The sequence below is a fragment of the Elephantulus edwardii genome, unplaced genomic scaffold, assembly GCF_000299155.1.
Source record: "Elephantulus edwardii isolate Elephantulus edwardi_28Jun2011 unplaced genomic scaffold, EleEdw1.0 scaffold00141, whole genome shotgun sequence".
NCBI lineage: Eukaryota > Metazoa > Chordata > Mammalia > Macroscelidea > Macroscelididae > Elephantulus > Elephantulus edwardii.
Genome location: NW_006399891.1, coordinates 875567 through 893172, shown reverse-complemented (window position 1 = coordinate 893172; position 17606 = coordinate 875567). Strand labels below are relative to the sequence as shown.

The 17606-nt window shown below is 39.7% G+C and overlaps 1 protein-coding gene across 3 annotated transcripts in view; it reads left to right on the top strand.

Moving 5' to 3' along the window:
- The first annotated feature begins 7294 nt into the window (after nt 1–7294).
- The window catches only part of LOC102866374 (retinal dehydrogenase 1-like), a 49559-nt gene continuing 39247 nt past the window's right edge, over nt 7295–17606 (top strand). The window contains exon 1 of one of the 3 annotated variants that reach the window (XM_006894379.1): nt 7295–7384. In XM_006894379.1, the coding sequence (XP_006894441.1) occupies nt 7319–7384 (66 nt within the window). In that variant the 5' untranslated portion in view covers nt 7295–7318. Of the gene's footprint in view, nt 7385–13015; nt 13028–17043; nt 17053–17606 lie in introns of those variants that run through there. The other 2 variants (XM_006894380.1, XM_006894381.1) reach the window with 2 other exon arrangements.

Here is a 17606-nt window from a genome sequence, read left to right as displayed (position 1 = left end):
GATAGGGAATGGCAAAGGACACACTGACAAAGGAGATTAATCAGACCTGGCTTCGACAAGCACTGTGGCAATTGGACAATTAAAACAGACATTCGGGGTGGGGGGAAGAAGAACGAACTGGGGAGGAGGGTTGAGAAAACAGTGCAACAATGAATGAATGAAAACCCAAAATCTCTGTAAATGTTCACTAAAACTAATAAAATTTAATAATGATTAAAAAAAAAAAAGAAAAGAATTACAGAAGAAGAATAAACGCCTTTGCCGGAGGTGTAGGTAGTGGATGGCAGAAAGAAGGATAGGTGAAAAGAAGTTAGCCCACAACCATACTTTCATTTGTTTGCTTGCTTTCCTTATTTCTAAATTATTGCTAAATTTGTTGTGTTGTTGTTGTATATTGTTGAGTCAGAAATAACTGTAAGCGTTGACCCTCCAGCAGGCTTTTAGAGGCAGTAAATTGCACAGGAGTTGGTGGATTCAAACCCATTACCTTTGGGTTGGCAGTGCAGTTCCTCAGACCCCATCATCTTTTCAAGGACTGATGGTGAATTAACATTTTGGAGAATTTCCCTGTGAAAATGAGAGTGGTTTGAACAATGGCTCAAGTCACATACTCTAAGTTTCTTAATAATAATTACAGTTTTCCCAAACAACTTACTGAACATTTTTACAGATTTAAGAGTTGAATGAGCTGGGGAGCTCTGGTGGCCTAGTGGCAAGAAGCTGCACTGCAATCCCAGAGGAACACGGTTCGAATCCACCAGACGCTCTGCCGGAGAAGGAGGCGCAATATCCTCCTGTACCAGTCAGATCTGATTTGACGGTACATGCACACAAAATAATAAAAAAAAAAAAAAAAAAAAAAAAAAAAAAAAGAATTAAAAAAAAAAAAGAGTTGAATGAGCTATCCTCTTTTCTTTCTCTACCTCTTCCTCAAAGCAAATAGAAATGCAGATAAGCACCACATTGCTCCTGTTCAGGTAACTTCTGATCCATTTATGCCGACGGACTGGGGAGGAGAGACACTTCTCAGATGAGAACCAGGAGATGGCTGGCACTGAGTTTTTGGAATGAAAGCAAATGGCTACCACCACTGCCCCAGTTTCTCTGTTCCTGGCAGCTCAGAGATGGTTCTTGAGTTATAGTAAGGGCGTTAGCTCCTGACCAGGGCAACAACAGAGCCTGGGCTGTGGTGACAGCTGTCAGTCCCTGGTGTGTGTCCTCCCTGGCAGCCTTGTGAATTGTTCATAGAAGAAGCTGTGCTCAAAACAACTATAAGATATCATCTCACCCCAGTCAGAATAGCAAAATTTAACCGAACAGCAAGCAACAAATGCTGGTGAGGTTGTGGAGAAACTGGAACCCTTATTCACTGTTGGTGGGAGTGGAAAATGGTGCAACCACTGTGGAAAATGGTGTGGCGCTTTCTCAAAAAGTTGCAAATAGAGGCAGGGGGAGCAGCGAGAAAAGTGCAACAACGAATGAATGGAAATTCAAAATCTTTAATATTCATTAAAATTAATAAAATAAAATTTAAAAAAAAGGGAAAAAGGAGGAAAAAGCTGTGCTGTTGCTACTACACTCTTGTTCCTCATAGCTTCCAATTCTGATCATGTTATCGGGGCACTCACAGTGAATGCAATGTACCCAGCAGCTCTGGGAGCTCAGCAAGAGGAAGACAAATTTATAATTAAGGGAGTTACTTTGATGCATGTGTATATATACACACACACATATATATGTATATATATATGACAAACTGTGGCTGACTCTGAGAAGAATGGGAATCCCAGAACATTTAATCATGCTAATGCGAAACCTATACTTGGACCAAGAGGCAGTCATCAGAACAGAGCAGGGCAACACTGCGTGGTTCAAAATTGGGAAGGATGTACGTCAGGGATGTGTCCTGTCTCCATACCTTTTCAACCTGTGTGCAGAGCAGATTATCTGAGAGGCAGGGCTCTATGAGGAGAGGCGTGGCGTTAGGATTGGTGAACGATCTATCAACAATCTGCGTTATGGAGATGACACAACCTTGCTCGCTGAAACTGAGGAGGACCTCATGCACTTACTGCAGAGGGTCAAGGACTGCAGCCTTCAATATGGACTGAGGCTCAATGTCAAGAAGACAAATATTCTCACCACTGGACCAATTGGTAGCATCAGGATGGATGACGAAGAGATTGAGATTGTTCACAGCTTCAGTTTGCTCGGCTCCACGGTCAACACTCTTGGCACCAGTAGCCAGGAAATCAAAAAACGTATTGTGATGGGAAAGTCTGCAGTTAGGGACCTCTCCAAAATACTGAAGAGCAACAGTGTCTCTCTGGAGTCTAAGGTCCGCCTGATACAGGCCATGGTTTTTACAATCACTTGTTATGCATCAGAGAGTTGGACAATGACTAGGGAGGATAGAAGGAGAATTGACGCCTTTGAGCTGTGGTGCTGGAGAAGAGTATTGAATGTACCATGGACTGCCAAGAAAACAAACAGATTCATCATAGAGAGGATTAAACCAGGCTGCTCCTTGGAGGCAAGGATTCTGGGGCTTCATCTGACATACTTTGGACATGTTGTAAGGAGACACGGGTCTTTAGAGAGGGACATCATGCTGGGTATAGTGGAGGGACAGCGCAGGAGGGGAAGACCCTCTACGAGGTGGGTTGATTCACTGACTTGGGTACTCGGGATGGGTTTGTGAGAGGCAATGAGATTGGCACAGGATAGAGCACGGTTTAGGGTTGTTGTACATAGGGTCGCTATGAGTCGCAGACGACTCGATGGCACATAACAACAACAACAACATATATAAAAACATGTATCTAGCCAGAACACAGAAAAACAATGAAGTCAGTCTGGAGACTAAGGTGCGCCTGATCCAAGCCACAATTTTGCAATTACTAGCTATGCATAGGAAAGCTGGGCAATGACTAGGAATGGTAGCAGGAGAATTATCATCTTTGAGTTGAGGTGCTGGAGAAGAGTATTGAATATACCATGGACAGCTAGGAGAATAAACACTTTCATTCTGGAAGGGGTGAAACCAGGTAAGGATTCTGAAGCTCCATCTGACATATATACTTTGGGCATGTTGCAAGGAGTCCTTGGAGAAGGACATCATGCTTGGGAGGGTGGAGGGACAGCATAGTAAAGGAAGACCCTTGATGAGATAGATTTTTTTTTTTTTTATTTATTTGATGAGATGGATTGACTCAGTGACTGGGGTAATGGGGCTAGGTGTGTCGGAGACGATGAGGAAAGAGCAGGGATCAGAACTGTTGTACATAGGGTTGCTGTGAGTTGCAAGTGACTTAATGACACCTAACAACAACTATATGAAGTGCAGTGCTCACAGTCCAAAAAATCAAATGACTCATACCTCTGTGCAAATAAATAGACATTTACCTACCTCTGCATCTAAATATATTGATTTCCATATACACATGTATTTGTGTGTATTGTGCAATTTAGCTTGCCTTAAAGAAGGAAAGAAAGATTAAACATCCCTCTCTTAGTTAATCAATCACTTATTCAAGTTAGTTCCAGCTCCTGGCAACTCCATGTGTGTCTAAGGTCTGGGCTGGGCTCCAGAGGGTCTTCAATGGCTGGTTTGTCAGAAGTAGATTAGACAGACATCTCTCTGAAGGTGCCTCCGGGTGGACATCAACCTCTGCCCATTCAGTGAGCAGTGAAGCAGGTTAATTATTTGTACCAGCCGTGTGTTACATCAAGTTCAAGGGCCAGCACTTTCCCTCTAGTTAACACTAGGGTACAATAAAATGATACAACTCTGAATCAAATCTCGATGTAGACTTCCTTGAACCCGAGCTCTCACCAAAGCCATCTTTTCCCCTGCAAAGGAAAGAAGGCAGTCACAGGCTAAAGCCTTTAATTCACATAAACTTTCCTGAGAACATATTCTTCCATAAACAAAGCTGTAAGATCAGGGTGATGCTTACTTTCAAAATGAAATCTCAGAAGGTTTGGGAGCAGAAAAAACATGCACTGCAAATTTGCTAAGCCTGAAGAACTGTGGGTCCGCTAATCACAGGGCTGAACTATCAACATGCTTTTTAAGTATTTACTGAAATAAAAATGGGCAAGTGTCATTGAGGTATCTCCTTTTGATTATACTCAATAATGCTTGTGATTAAGTGTCTTGTCCTTATTTAATTGGGGAAGTCTGGTGGCCTAGTGGTAAGAAACTACATTGCAATCTCAAAGGCACATAGTTCAAATACGTCAACAGGAGAAAGATGGGCACTTTTTTTCTGGTGTGATTTACTGTCTTTGAAAACCCAATGGCAAGTTATGTTTGGGTCAGTTCCAACTTTACAGCAACTAACAATATGATCAAAGATGAAGCTAAAAGAGCGAGATGACATGTCAATTGTATAGTGAAGTCTTGCACTGTCACTGCCTGGGCATGGAAACACTGGAGTTTCTTTTTTACCAACTAGCAACAATGAAACTGTGAAGAGAATAAAGTACAGCTGTCTGGATGTGGCTGGAGAAGCACTCTACAGGTTGTGTAACAGTCTTTGTGTAATTGTACCTATTACTCAATATTATGCTGAGTGAAATGGGTTCATCATAAAAGCACAAACATTGTTTAACCTCACTTCCATAACAGTACAATAAGAGGCAAATATACAGAGATCAAAGATTTTTAATAGTTATCAGAGGCAGGTGGGAGGGAAAAGGAGGATCAAAGATATGAGAAAAATTGCAGTGAGGAAGTGTGAAGCCGTACAGCTTTTTACTGTAATTGCCAACAAGCTGTACATATGCGCACAGCAAATTGATAAATGTTGTGTGGTAGGTATATCTAGAACAGTAATAAAACAACATAAAAAAGAGGAGCTGCTGAGGCTGCTTATATGGACTCAAACACCTCATGGCATTTGATTTCTTGGTTTAGAAATGGAAGGTCATGAGTTTATGGGACAGCCCAGTTAATCGTCCTAATAGCATGTTTATGATTCAGTTTTATCTCCTACTTCATTATATCATGCCTGGAGTCTTAAAACAGTTGTAAGCTCAATGATTAGTGTCTATTCACATGGAACCACAGAGAAAACAGCCAGGAACAGGAGGAAGAAGTGGAACAAGTCAGGATCAGTACTGGTGACCATTACTGAATATTTTGATCAAAGATTCTGTAGAAGAATCTTAATCAACGAGGAAAATGTAGAATAGAATTTTCAACTCTCAAAGATTCCACACTTTTGGAATATTAAAGCGTGACTGTACCTTTGAAACTATTGCCCTTAAATAATCTTTAAACTTTAAACAAATAAACAAAAAAAGATTACCTGAAATGAACACACATTTAAAAAATTATTTTATTAATGTTAATGAGCATTTACAGAGATTTTGGATTTCCATTCATTCATTGTTGCACTTTTCTCCCTGCCCACCCCTCTTCCCCAGTTCGCTCTTCTCTTTGAGAAGTAAAATTCCTTCATTGGTGTACAATCCCCGGCCCCCACCCAGCCCCGAGTACACTCCACTATGCAACCTTCATTCTGGACTCTTGTGATAATCCTAATACCCTATCATATATCACTTTCAACACATTTTTAAAGAAAAAAAAAAGTTTGGATTTTCTGAGAGATGGAGTCGATAGGCAAAAATCTCGTAGTAGTTTCTAACTAGTCTTCATGATTGAGACACAGAGAATCAAGAAACTTGAATTGACATTCTTTTAGCGTCTAGGGAGTTGGCAAACTACAAGCTGTGGAATAAAATGGCCTGACATCTGCTTTTTCAATTACATTTTTATCAGAACATGCCTACGCCCAGTCATTTACCTATTGGCTGGAATTCCATTTGTATTACAGCTACCGAAACCATTTAACTCATCATAAGGAAAATAATTTACTAACTTTCCTTTTCAGAAAAAGTTTGTTGACCCCTTGGTTAGATGAATAAAAGGTTTATCATAAGCTTTTTGAGTGTTTCTATTAACTTAGAAAACCTTATTTGGAAATTTATGGAGAAGAAGGCAGGAGAATAAATAGAAAACAGAGTCAGAGTTTTGGTGTCAGATTGGCCTTAGATTAAATTCCTGTACTAATTAGCTCTGTGAGTTGGAGTTTGAGTAACTTCCTTCTCCTTCTCCCATCTGTAAATGGGACTTCAGAGGACAAACAGGCTCCTGTACATAACATTGTCAGGATGATCCAGTCCCTGGCAAACTGCATCACACTTGAAAAAGAGGAAGGTCAGAGGAGGGGGGGACCCTCAGATGAATCGACACAGTGACTGAAGGTGTCTGGAAGTTGGGAGGTGGTATATTACTCTTGTTTCCATTGCGACTTTTATTAGTTTCCATCAAGAAAAAGTGTTGTACTTAAAAGTTGGAGAATCACAATTAAAAAGTATCCTATCTTTAATATTCCCAGGCTTAAATACTTATGTTAAGAATTTGAGTAATCTGGAACTCCTGCTTGAAGGCAGTCTTTGTGCAATTGCCTATCTCAGTAGTGGTAAACGCAGACACTCTACAAGCTGAAGTGGAGCTGTAGCAGATGTTTACAGTATACTGTTTCTTGATGGCAGGGACTGGGGAATCGGGGGGATTCCCTGAGGGAACACTTATGAAGCCTCTACATCTTTTACTGGTAGCTCTTTTCTAAAATAAACTACAAATTAAAAACAATATGCCTTCTGAAATCATAGTCAGTATGCTTCTGGAGCACTAAAAAATAAAAATCAATAGTTTTGGGTTATTTCTTCAGGCCTCACTTAGAGCAGAAACTGGAAAGGTTTTCTGCTCTAAACAAGCATCTTGGCGGAGGTCGTATGTTCTTCACCTTCTGTTGGAGACAAGTGCCGATTAAAGTGAGGTTTTTTTTCCATTCTTTTGGTCTCTGATTCCAGCAAGTCAGAAAATAGAAAGTTTCATAGCGGCATGAGAAGGCAATAACCAAATAATAATAATAATAATAATAATAATAATAATAATAATAATAAATAATAATAACAACTAGTCTTGGAGGCCCGAGCAGCTGTGTCCCAAATCCTAAGCGCTGATGCGATTTTAGCTTTGTCAACGAATTCCTCTGTAGATAGTTCACCATCTCCAGATGCAGCTTCAGTGCAGCTTAAGTTAAAAGTCATTCTTCCTGTCCTAGGCCTTACAAATAAGTGATAGACTTTTCTTTCAGTTCTAACTTTGTTCATCCAGTTACATCACAGTATGCAAATCAACCCTAGCCCTTTCAGATAAAAAGGAAGAGATAAAGCCAAGAGCTGCAGCAAGCTGAACCAGATCAGTGAGTCTGTCACCTGTATTCCTGAAGTTCTACCAGAGATGTCGTCCTCAGGCATGCCGAAAATACCTGCCCCCCTAACCAACATCAAGATTCAGCACACTAAGGTTAGTGCAAGTTACAGTTTCTGCTTTATGAAAATATTTCCTTAAAGCGTTGCTGGTCCATTTAAGTAAACTTTCATCAAAAACCATTGGAAATGCAGGTCCAAGGTTTGTGTCTTGTTTGAATGGTGAGCGTAATCCTATCAGACAACTTTTCATAAACTCATGTCTTAACATTTTGCAAGTGAAAAAGATTTTCTTCTGGATGAAGAGTCCTGCAGGGGCACAGTGAGTTTTATTAAGCAGTTCTATTAACTTGAGTACAGTCTAGGGGATAGATATTACAGAGATAAGTTTTTAACTAGAGAAATTTATTTGCAAAAAGTCAAGCCAGTGAGAATTTTTAGTGTTTGGTATTTTTGGTTTTGTTTTGTTTTTTTTAAAGAGCACCATGAGCATGGTGAAATAACAGAACCTTAGTAGATAAATCTAGTGTCAGAAGAAATGACCTAAATCTTAAATCTGGTAGTTTGCATGAATACTTCTGTTTCCAAATACTTTATATGGAAGCAGGTTCTTTAACCCATCTTGGGAAAGAGAATAATCTAATTTGTTTTTCATAGTAGATTGTTGCCACTGGGTACAGAGAGGGAACAGTTAACTGATATACATTTGCACAAATGGGAGCAGGAAATTTTTTCAGAAACAGGAGGAGGAACCAGACCTGCTTCAAACTTCACCACTACAGAGTTAAGAAATTTGGCAAATGTCATCCTGAGATCATCTCTGAACTTTGCCTCTTTCTCAGTGTTGCATGAAACTTCCTGCTAGAGTCTAGAATTCCAAAATAAAAAATACTCTAGCCAAAAATCTTTCTGAAGTGAGGTTCAGGTGTGATGCCGAGGGCAAGTTGAGAGAAACACTACTGCAATTTAAGGAGAGTCAATTTGGTTTCCAAGTGAATCAAAGGGAAAACCAAGAACATTATAGTCTAACGAGAAATTATAAGCCTCCATTACTCTTGATGCATGTCTTTACTTGAAAAGGTGGGTGGCTTGGAAACCCTAAGGTCTGTAATATTTCTGTTTAGAATGGAAATAGCAGATGTGGAAGTAGTTCAGCTGATTGACTCTTCCTCAGGAAAGTTCAAGCAGCGGTGAAATGGTGCCTTTAAAAGGTTTATGCAACTACAAAGTTTAGGAAGATAACTATTTTTACAAAGTTTGTTAAAGGATTTCCCACCCTGCACTTGATTTTATTGCAGCTGAGAACGTAAAAAATCAAAGTGAATCCATTCTCAAACAATGAACACTTGGTAAAGTTATGTCCCTAGAATGACAAAACCCCAGTTCTTTCTTATCTAAAATTATCATTCACAGTAAATTACAGTTTGAAATCATATAAACATCACAGTTGGAGGCAGCAATCGTATTATTCCATTACTATTACTTAAGAGAAGTTTCTTGGTTTTGTTTCTGCTGTGCTGTCTGGGGATCCCTTTGATGGGATGAACAGCATTTCCGAAAAATGGCTTTGGAGAAGTTGGTTAAAATCCTGGCCTCCAAGGAACATCCTGGCCTCACCATTTCCAGTACAGACCTCTTTGTTCTCTTGGTAGTCCTATTAAATGAGGCTCAATTTGTCAGGGAAAAAAAGAAAACATTAACATGAAATTCTCCTTAGGATGCTCACACCTTTGTACAGTGAATAAAGCACAGATGGACATTGCTCCGGTACTCTCCTCTTTCAGCTAAGTTCCATCTAACATTAGCTATAAGTACTACTGCCTCTTCTAAACTCAGCCTGCACTTTAGGCAGTTCTCTCTTAATATGCTGTTCCAGTCGTTTTGGATAATCTTCAGCAGCATCCCACTTGCATGTGATTTCCACACTCTGTCAGATCACCTTTCTTTGGAATGGGAACAAATATATATCTCTTCCAATCAGTTGGCCAGGTGATTGTCTTCCAGATTTCTTGGCACAGTTGGGTGAGCACATTCAGGACAGTGTCTGTTGAAATATGTCAATCGGTATGCCATTAATTCCTGGGGCCTTGTTTGTTGCCAATTCATTCAGAGCAGCTTGAACTTCTTTCATCACCAGAGGCTATTCCTCATATGTTGTTTCATGAAATTCTTCTGTGTCCATCAATTCTTTTTGGTACAATGACTCTGTGTACTCTTTCCGTCTTCTTCTAATGCTTCCTGGATCATTTAATATTCTGCCCAAAGCATCCTTAAGTATTGCAATTTGAGGTTTGAATTTGTTTTTCAGTACCTTTGGTTTAAAAATTGCTGAGCGAGTTCAACCCTTTTGATTTTCGGACTCCAGCTCCTTGCACACTAGTAGAAAACTCAAACAAACAAACAAACACTCCAAAAACAAAACCAAAAAACTTCTTTCACATAAAATCTGTGAATGTCAGAATCCCTGCAAGCTTCTGTCTGTCAGAAAAGAAAGATTTTGACATGTCAAGTAGGAAAACACAAATCTTGCCTTCTAAATAGAGCAGAAAAGTGATGACTGTACACTGTCATAGGTAGAAAACATGCATGTCTATGAAAACGGAGGCAGTGCTGCTGATTTCTTCCTTCTCCGGGTCTCCGTACTTGTTTCATTTGAGGCTTATGAGGGTTTGTGAGGAAGCACTAGAAGATGTTCTATGTAGTCTATTTAATAATTGAGGAAAGTGAACCCAGAAAACTTAAAAATAATTTCTCACATTCACACAGCTTGCAAAAAGCAACTGAATTCTGGATGTTCTGATGTTTCTGATAACGTTTCTCTATTCTATCTTCCTTGCTCCCCACCCCCGTCTAAATGTAAAAAAAAAAAAAAAGACCTACTGAAATTCAACTAAAGTCTTTGCTGTTGAGTTGGAACCTTACCATAGTTGACATCTGAGCTGGTTTTCAGAGGCAGTAAAGCACCAGAGGGGGGATTACCATATTTCTATCCCAAATACTAAAACTCTTTAAGCAATTCTTTCAAATCCTGGGGAATTCTTATGTGCAATAAAAACTCATCTGGAGATGTTAAATTTGAGATTCTGATTCTGTTCTCGAGGCTAGAAATATAAATTTTCAGCAGGAGGTATAACCAGAATGAACCAGTTCAAAGCCTTGTTATAGGGTCAAGTGGACCAGTAGAGGCTTTGTGAAAGTAAGTGAATTTTGAGCAGTGTCAGTATGTATTGGAATGATTCAAGGATTCATCTTTTTAGTGCAACAGGCTTATATTCAAAGGCTAATATGACTTTATTTTGACTGTTAGTAAATAATAGAAAACAGACTTTTTAGTTGTTATGTGCTCTCAAGTTGCCTGTGATCCATAGCTACCCTATGTACAACAACGCTAAACCCTGCTCTCTTGCCAATCTTATTGTCTCCAGCATGCCTACCCCCTTATCCCAGTGAGAGAATCAGTCCATCTCATCAAGGGTCTTCCTCTCTTGCACAGTCCCTATACCATCCCAAGCCACGACGTCCCTCTACAAGGACTGATCCCTCCTTGCAACATGTCCAGAGTATGTCAGACAGAGCTTTAGAATCCTTATCTCCAAGGAGCAGCCTGGTTTCACCCTCTCAGGATGAACCCGTTTCTTCTCTTAGCAGTCCACTCCTGCACCAAATCTCAAAGGCATCAAGTCTCCTTCTACCATCCCTAGTCATTGTCCAGCTCTCTGACACATAGCAAGTCTCTGACAGCAGACGTTCCCAATGCAATTAGTCTTTTAATTCCCTAGCTGCTGGTACCAAGAGTGTTGATTGTAAAGCTAAGCAAGCTGAAATTGTCAACAAGGTCCTTATTAATAGATAGTTAGAAGAGTAGATTATTAGACATAATAACTTGCACCGTCCCTCCACTTTCCCACGCATGATGTCCCTCTCCAAGGACCGGTTTCTCCTTACAACATGTCCAAAGCATGTCAGACGAAGCCCCAGAATCCTTGCCTCCAAGGAGCAGCCTGGTTTAACCCTTTCCAGGCTGAATCTGTTTTCTTGGCAGTCCATGGTACATTCAATACTCTTATCCAGCACCACAGCTCAAAGGCATCAATTGTCCTTCTATCCTCCCTAGTCATTGTTCAACTCTCTGATGCATAACAAGTGATTGCAAAAACCATAGATACATTGTTATGTTGTTATGTGCCGTGGAGTCGCCTACGACTCATAGCGACCCTATGTACAACAGCCCTAAACTCCGCTCTGTCCTGTGCCAATCGCACCGCTCTGTCCTGTGCCAATCGCACCGCTCTGTCCTGTGCCAATCGCACCGTCTCTGACACTCCCATCCCAATTATCCCAATCACTGAATCAATCCACCTCATAGAGGGCCTTCCTCTCCTGCGCTGTCCCTCCACCCTCTCAAGCATGATGTCCCTCTCTAAGGACTAGTCTTTCCTCACAACATGTCCAAAATATGTTAGACGGAGCCTCAGAATCCTTGCCTCCAAGAAGCCACCCGGTTTAACCCTTTACAGGACAAATCTGTTTGTTTTCCTAGCAGTCCATGGTATTCTCAATACTCTTCTCCAGCACCACAGCTCAAAGGCATCAATTCTCCTTCTATCCTCCTTGGTCATTGTCCAACTCTCTGATGCATAACAGGTGATTGCAAAGACCACGGACTGTATCAGACACACCTTAGTCTCCAGAGTGACACCATTACTCTTCAGTACTTTGGAGAGGTCCCTAATAGCAGACTTTCCCATCGCAATATGCCTTTTAATTTCCTGGCTACTGGTGCCAAGAGTGTTGACTGTGGAGCCAAGCAAACTAAAGCTGTATACAATCTCAATCTCTTCACCATCCATCCTGATGCTGCCGATTGGTCCAGTGGTGAGAATCTTTGTCTTCTTGACATTGAGCCTCAGTCCATATTGAAGGCTGCAGTCCTTGACACTCTGCAGCAGGTGCTTCAGGTCCTCGTGAATTTCAGCAAGCAGGGTTGTGTCATCTGCATAATGCAGATTGTTGATAAATCGTCCAGCAATCTTGACCCCACATTTCTTCTCATAGAGCCCAGCCTCCCGGATAACCTGTTCTGCATATAAGTTGAAAAGGTGTGGAGATAGGATGCATCCCTGGCATATGCCCTTCCCAATTTTGAACCATGCAGTGTTCCCTTGCTCTGTTCTGACGACTGCCTCCTGGTCCAAGTATAGGTTTCGCATTAGAACGACCAAGTGTTCTGGGATTCCCATTCTTCTCAGAGTCAGCTGCAGTTTGTTATGATCCACGTAGTCAAATGCCTTTGCATAATCAATGAAACACAGACAGACATTCTTCTGGTATTCTCTGCTTTCAGCTAATATCCATCTAACATCAGCTACAATATCCCTAGTACCATGACCCCTTCTAAATCCAGGCTGAACTTCTGGCAGTTCTCTGCTGATGTGCTGTTCCAGTGGTTTTTTGATAATCTAGTATTAGATTTTTTAAATTGTGACAAATTCTATTTTTGTATTGTGATTTTAATGACAGTTTACAGAAAAGTTGGATTTTAATCCATTAATTATTGCATATTTACCTCCCTACCCTACCTCCTCAGTTCACTTTTGGAAAAATATTCATTCTTTGTTGCATAATTTCCTCCCTCCCACTGCCAGCCCTCCCTCAGTTCAATTTGCAATGGACCTCTTATTTTGGACTGTTCACCTCTGACTTATTCTTGAAAACTATATGAAAGTATAAATTTACGAGAGTATACAATTGGAAGTAACTGGTGAATTATATAAGGTAATCTGAATGTGGAGCCTTAACTTTCTCTTTAAGTCTTAAACGTGTCCTGGAAAGGCTTGAAAAAGAGCATCCAGAAAGTAATTCCTTTAACCCTGATGACTGACCTGTCCATGTACCCCAGGAACAGCATTCCTTTTCCTGAGGTCTGACAGGGCAAGGGTATCTCATCTATTTCCCAAATGGTCTTTTTCATAATAACACAGCAGGCACAAGATTAAATAATCTGTACCGAAGTCTAACATTTACAGTATAAAAACCACTCTTTAAGTTATTTCAACAGTCCCATAAATTTTTTTCTCACCTAAGAAGTGCTTGAGTTGATTTCAACTCTCCAAAACTCCACGCGTGTCCATGCAGACTTGTGTTTCATAGGTTTTCTTTCACTGGCTAATCTTTTCAAAAGTGTACACCAGGCTTTCTTTCAAAGATAGCTCTGGGTGTACACTGCCATTGGTAGAATTTTTAGAGCTTACAAGCCTTTCTTCTAAGATATCTATGGGTTTGTTCAAACTACCAGCCATTTGTTTAGTAGCCCCAAATTTAACTATTTGCACCACCAGGGAACTCCTAGAGCATGGATTCTAGAGTATGTGTTTAAAGCAGAAAGCAAAGCAAGGTAAGTCCATTTTTATTCATCACACCTAGGCTATAATTTTTTTAATTAATAGAAATTTTTATTAGATGAAGCTGTTAATTTAATATTCTAGACCTAATTTTTCCAGTTAGCTGTTTGTTTTTTTAAATAAATTATTGTCATTAAAAACAAGAAAGGTGTTTTAAAATCCCTTTCATACTCACTTCCTAAGGAACAATATGCCCAGAGGTCACCATAGTTTCAAGTTGGGTTCTACTTTGGACAATTAACAATTTGAACATGAGTGTTCCAGGATGACTGAGAGACTAGTGGAAATACTAGTTGTTGTTGTTGTCGTTGTTATGTGCCAGTGAGTCGACTGCAACTCATAACAACTCTATGAACAGCGCTTCATCCTGTGCCGTCCCAAGGATTTCCTCCTTGCTGCAGTCACTGGATCAGTCCATTTCCTTGACGGTCTTCCTCTCTTGTGGACTCTCCACTTTCTCCTGAATGATAACTCTTCTCAAAGACTGGCTGCTCCCGACTGTGTGGTGAAAGTGTGTGAGACAAAGTTTCAGCATCCTTTCCTCTGATGAGCATTCTAGTTGCATTTCCTCCAAGGAGGATTTGTTAGTTCTTTTGGCAGTCCGTGGTAAATTCAATATTCTTCCCCAACAGCACCGTCTATAATTTTGCCTGGAACATCTATATTCTAATCTAATGAATTGAAACCACTGACAACTCAATTAGAAGTATAACATGTAACACTATGTCACCTGAGTTTTATGTGCATGTATCAACTTCAAACTCAAACTCACTACCATTGACTTGATTCTTGACTTACAACAATTCTGCTTTGGAAATTCTAGATTTCTTAGTCACTAGGATTTTAAAGCTCTGCCTCACATATTTTGGGCATGTTGACAGAATGTACCAATCCTTGGGGAAGAACATGACACTTGGAAAGGTGGAAGGTCAGTGCAGTGACACAGTGACTGTGGTACGGGAATCAGCTGTGTTAGAGACAGTGAGATTGGTTCAGGATAGAGCAGGATTCAAAGCCGTTGTTCAAGGATCACTGAGTCATAGTCGACTGAACAGCACATAACAAGGTGATTCTTAAGTTTATTTATATTGTAAATATATAATATTTACAAGGATCTTCAGTTCAAAATCCATACTTTGATTTTAGTCAATATAAAGATGAGAAAGAACTAATTTTTTTTTCTTTTATAGCATGCTACCTTTTCTTCTATTTTTTTCTTACTATTATTTTTTCTGCATGTACTGTCAAATCAGATCTGACTGGTACAGGAGGAGATTGTCCCTCTTTCTCCAGAGCATCTGGTGGATTTGAACTGCAAACCTCTGGGATTGCAGGGCAGCTTCTTGCCATTAGGCCACCAGAGCTCCCTAGCATGCTATCTTTCCTACAAATGTGATAAAGTATGTTTGATAATCATTGTAGTAAAAATTAATTGGTCTATACTTCTCCATATAACCATTTTATATGGCTACTTAAAGATGTTTAACAAAAATTATTTGATCACATGGCTTTCTGAAAGGCAAATGCTAAATGTGAAGCAAACAAAGCCAAAATAGGGGAGAGGGGGTAAGTTAAGGTAGTTTCTCCCACTAGCTTCTCTATTGCTGTGAGGAAAAAGACATGCTGGGAAAGGCAAAGGCTCAGAGAAAGAGACCCTCACCAAGATGCAGGGCCACCATGGGCTTGAGCATGACAGATGATGAGAATGCTGCAGGACTGGTCAAGGTTCAGGCCTGTAGTTCACAGCAACTCTACGAGTTGAAGTAGTCAGTCGCTTGATGGCACCTAACAACAATAGCAACATAAGCAACAAAGAGAACTCTGATGGTGCAGTCTTTAGCGAACTGCACTGCAGACCCACCCTTCTGGCCTTTGAATGTATGAGTAGTAGCTCTGCAGGAGAGAGGTGGGTGATCTCCTCATGATGCCATGCAAGATTGCTCATAAAACTCTCATTATATCTAGAATTAATTCCAAACTGCTCACTTGGGGAGTCAATTTTTACTATAACCTGACTTGGTTTTCTTTTTTCTGCCCTTAACTAAAATTTAATTCTGCTGAAATTTTGTTTCAGACTGACCTCTTTACTGTGTGGTAAACATCCTACATTGTTCCATTCTTTTGTCCATTTTCCATCTTCCTCCCACTAATCAAGATTCCATCTTCTTTTTTAATAATTATATATTTTAATTCATTTTAATGAAAGTTTACAGAGACTTTGGATTTCCATTCATAAATTGTTGCACTTTTCTCCCTACCCAACATCCCAGCCAGTTTGCTCTTCTCTTGGAAAAGTAAAAGAAAAATTCTTTTATTTTTATACAATCCCTCTCCCCAAGTCCACTCCACTATGCAGCCTTCATTCTGGACTCCTGTCATGACAATAATAACTAATCAAATATTCATCCCTTTTAAACAGTTCTCTCCCTCATCTGTTTCAATGCAGTATATATAACTTACCCCATCTTTCTCAGTCTCCCTCCAACCCCGATGTCAGTCCCATTTTACAACAGTGGCATTATGCAGTATTTGTCCTTTTGTGACTGAGATATTTCATTCAGCATAATGTCCTCCAGGGTCACCCATTTAGTTCCTTGTTTTCAATGCAATGCAGTATTCCATTTTGTGAATATACCACAGTTTTTCTATCCATTTGTTGATAGACACTTAGGTTGTTTCTAACTCCTTGCTATTGTGAACAAAGCAGCAATAAACATGGGTGTGCATATTTCTGCTTGGTAGCAGTTATGGTTTCTTTGGGGTATAGTTCCAGTAGTGGAATTGCTGGGTCAAATGGTATTTCTATTTGCAACTTTTTGAGAAAGTGCCATACAGCCTTCCATAGTGGTTGCACCATTTTACACTCTCACCAATGGTAAATAAGGGTTCACAACCTCGCCAGCGTTTGATGTTTGCTGATCTGTTAAATTTTGTTATTCTTACAGGAGTGAGATGATATCTCATAATTGTTTTTTATTTGCATCTCTCTTAAAGCTAGAGATTTTGAACATTTCTTCATATGTTTGTTTGCCACCTGAGTGTCTTCTTTGGTGAAGTGTCTGTTCATATCCTGTGCTCATTTTTCAATTGGGTTGTTTTCCTTTATTTTGTTGTGGTGCTCCAGTATTTTATAAATTTGAGATATAAGTCCCTTAACTGACATGTCATTACCAAATATTTTTTCCCTTCCGTTCTTTCCCTTTTTACTCTGTTGGAGAAGTTTTTGGATGTGTGTATGGATTTGATTCTTAGAAGGTTCATTCATCTATTTTATCCTCTCCTAGTTGTAGATTTTTCAGGATGATTGGAAGACTATGTTGTGGATTAGGACTTCCAGCATTGTTTCAAGCTTTTCTTTAATGAAGTTTATAGTCCTTATAAATTATATAATTATATATAATTTCTCATTCTTTCACTAAAAGAAATTTTATTAAGTCAGCAAAATAAGCTGTAATATGGTAAAGGAAGATGGCTTAGAACATAAACCTGCAAATTCAGTGGTAATAACAAGGGCTCTGGTGGCCTAATCTATAACAGTTGCAGTGCTAACTCAAATATGGTACAGTTTGAACATCCTTTTGGAGAAAAATGGGCTATTTCCTCAGGTGAGATTTTCAGTAGACTCTAAAAGGCCACTGGAGAGTCAGCTATGAGTTGGCTCAAACTCAATAGCATCGTATTTTAAAGAATTATTCTTCTATAGTGTGCACAGAATGGAATTCCATATTTTATTAGTCCTCTCTCTTTAGATGTATGTTTCTTTTTCATGGGTGACAGTAAAATCAGTGCCTAATATCCTTAATTTTTTGTTATTACGTACTGTCTTGTTATAAAAAGCACTTGCAGCAGAAGTTCAAGGACTGTAGTCTTCAATATGGATTGAATCTCAGCATCAAGAAGACAAAGATTCTATAATTA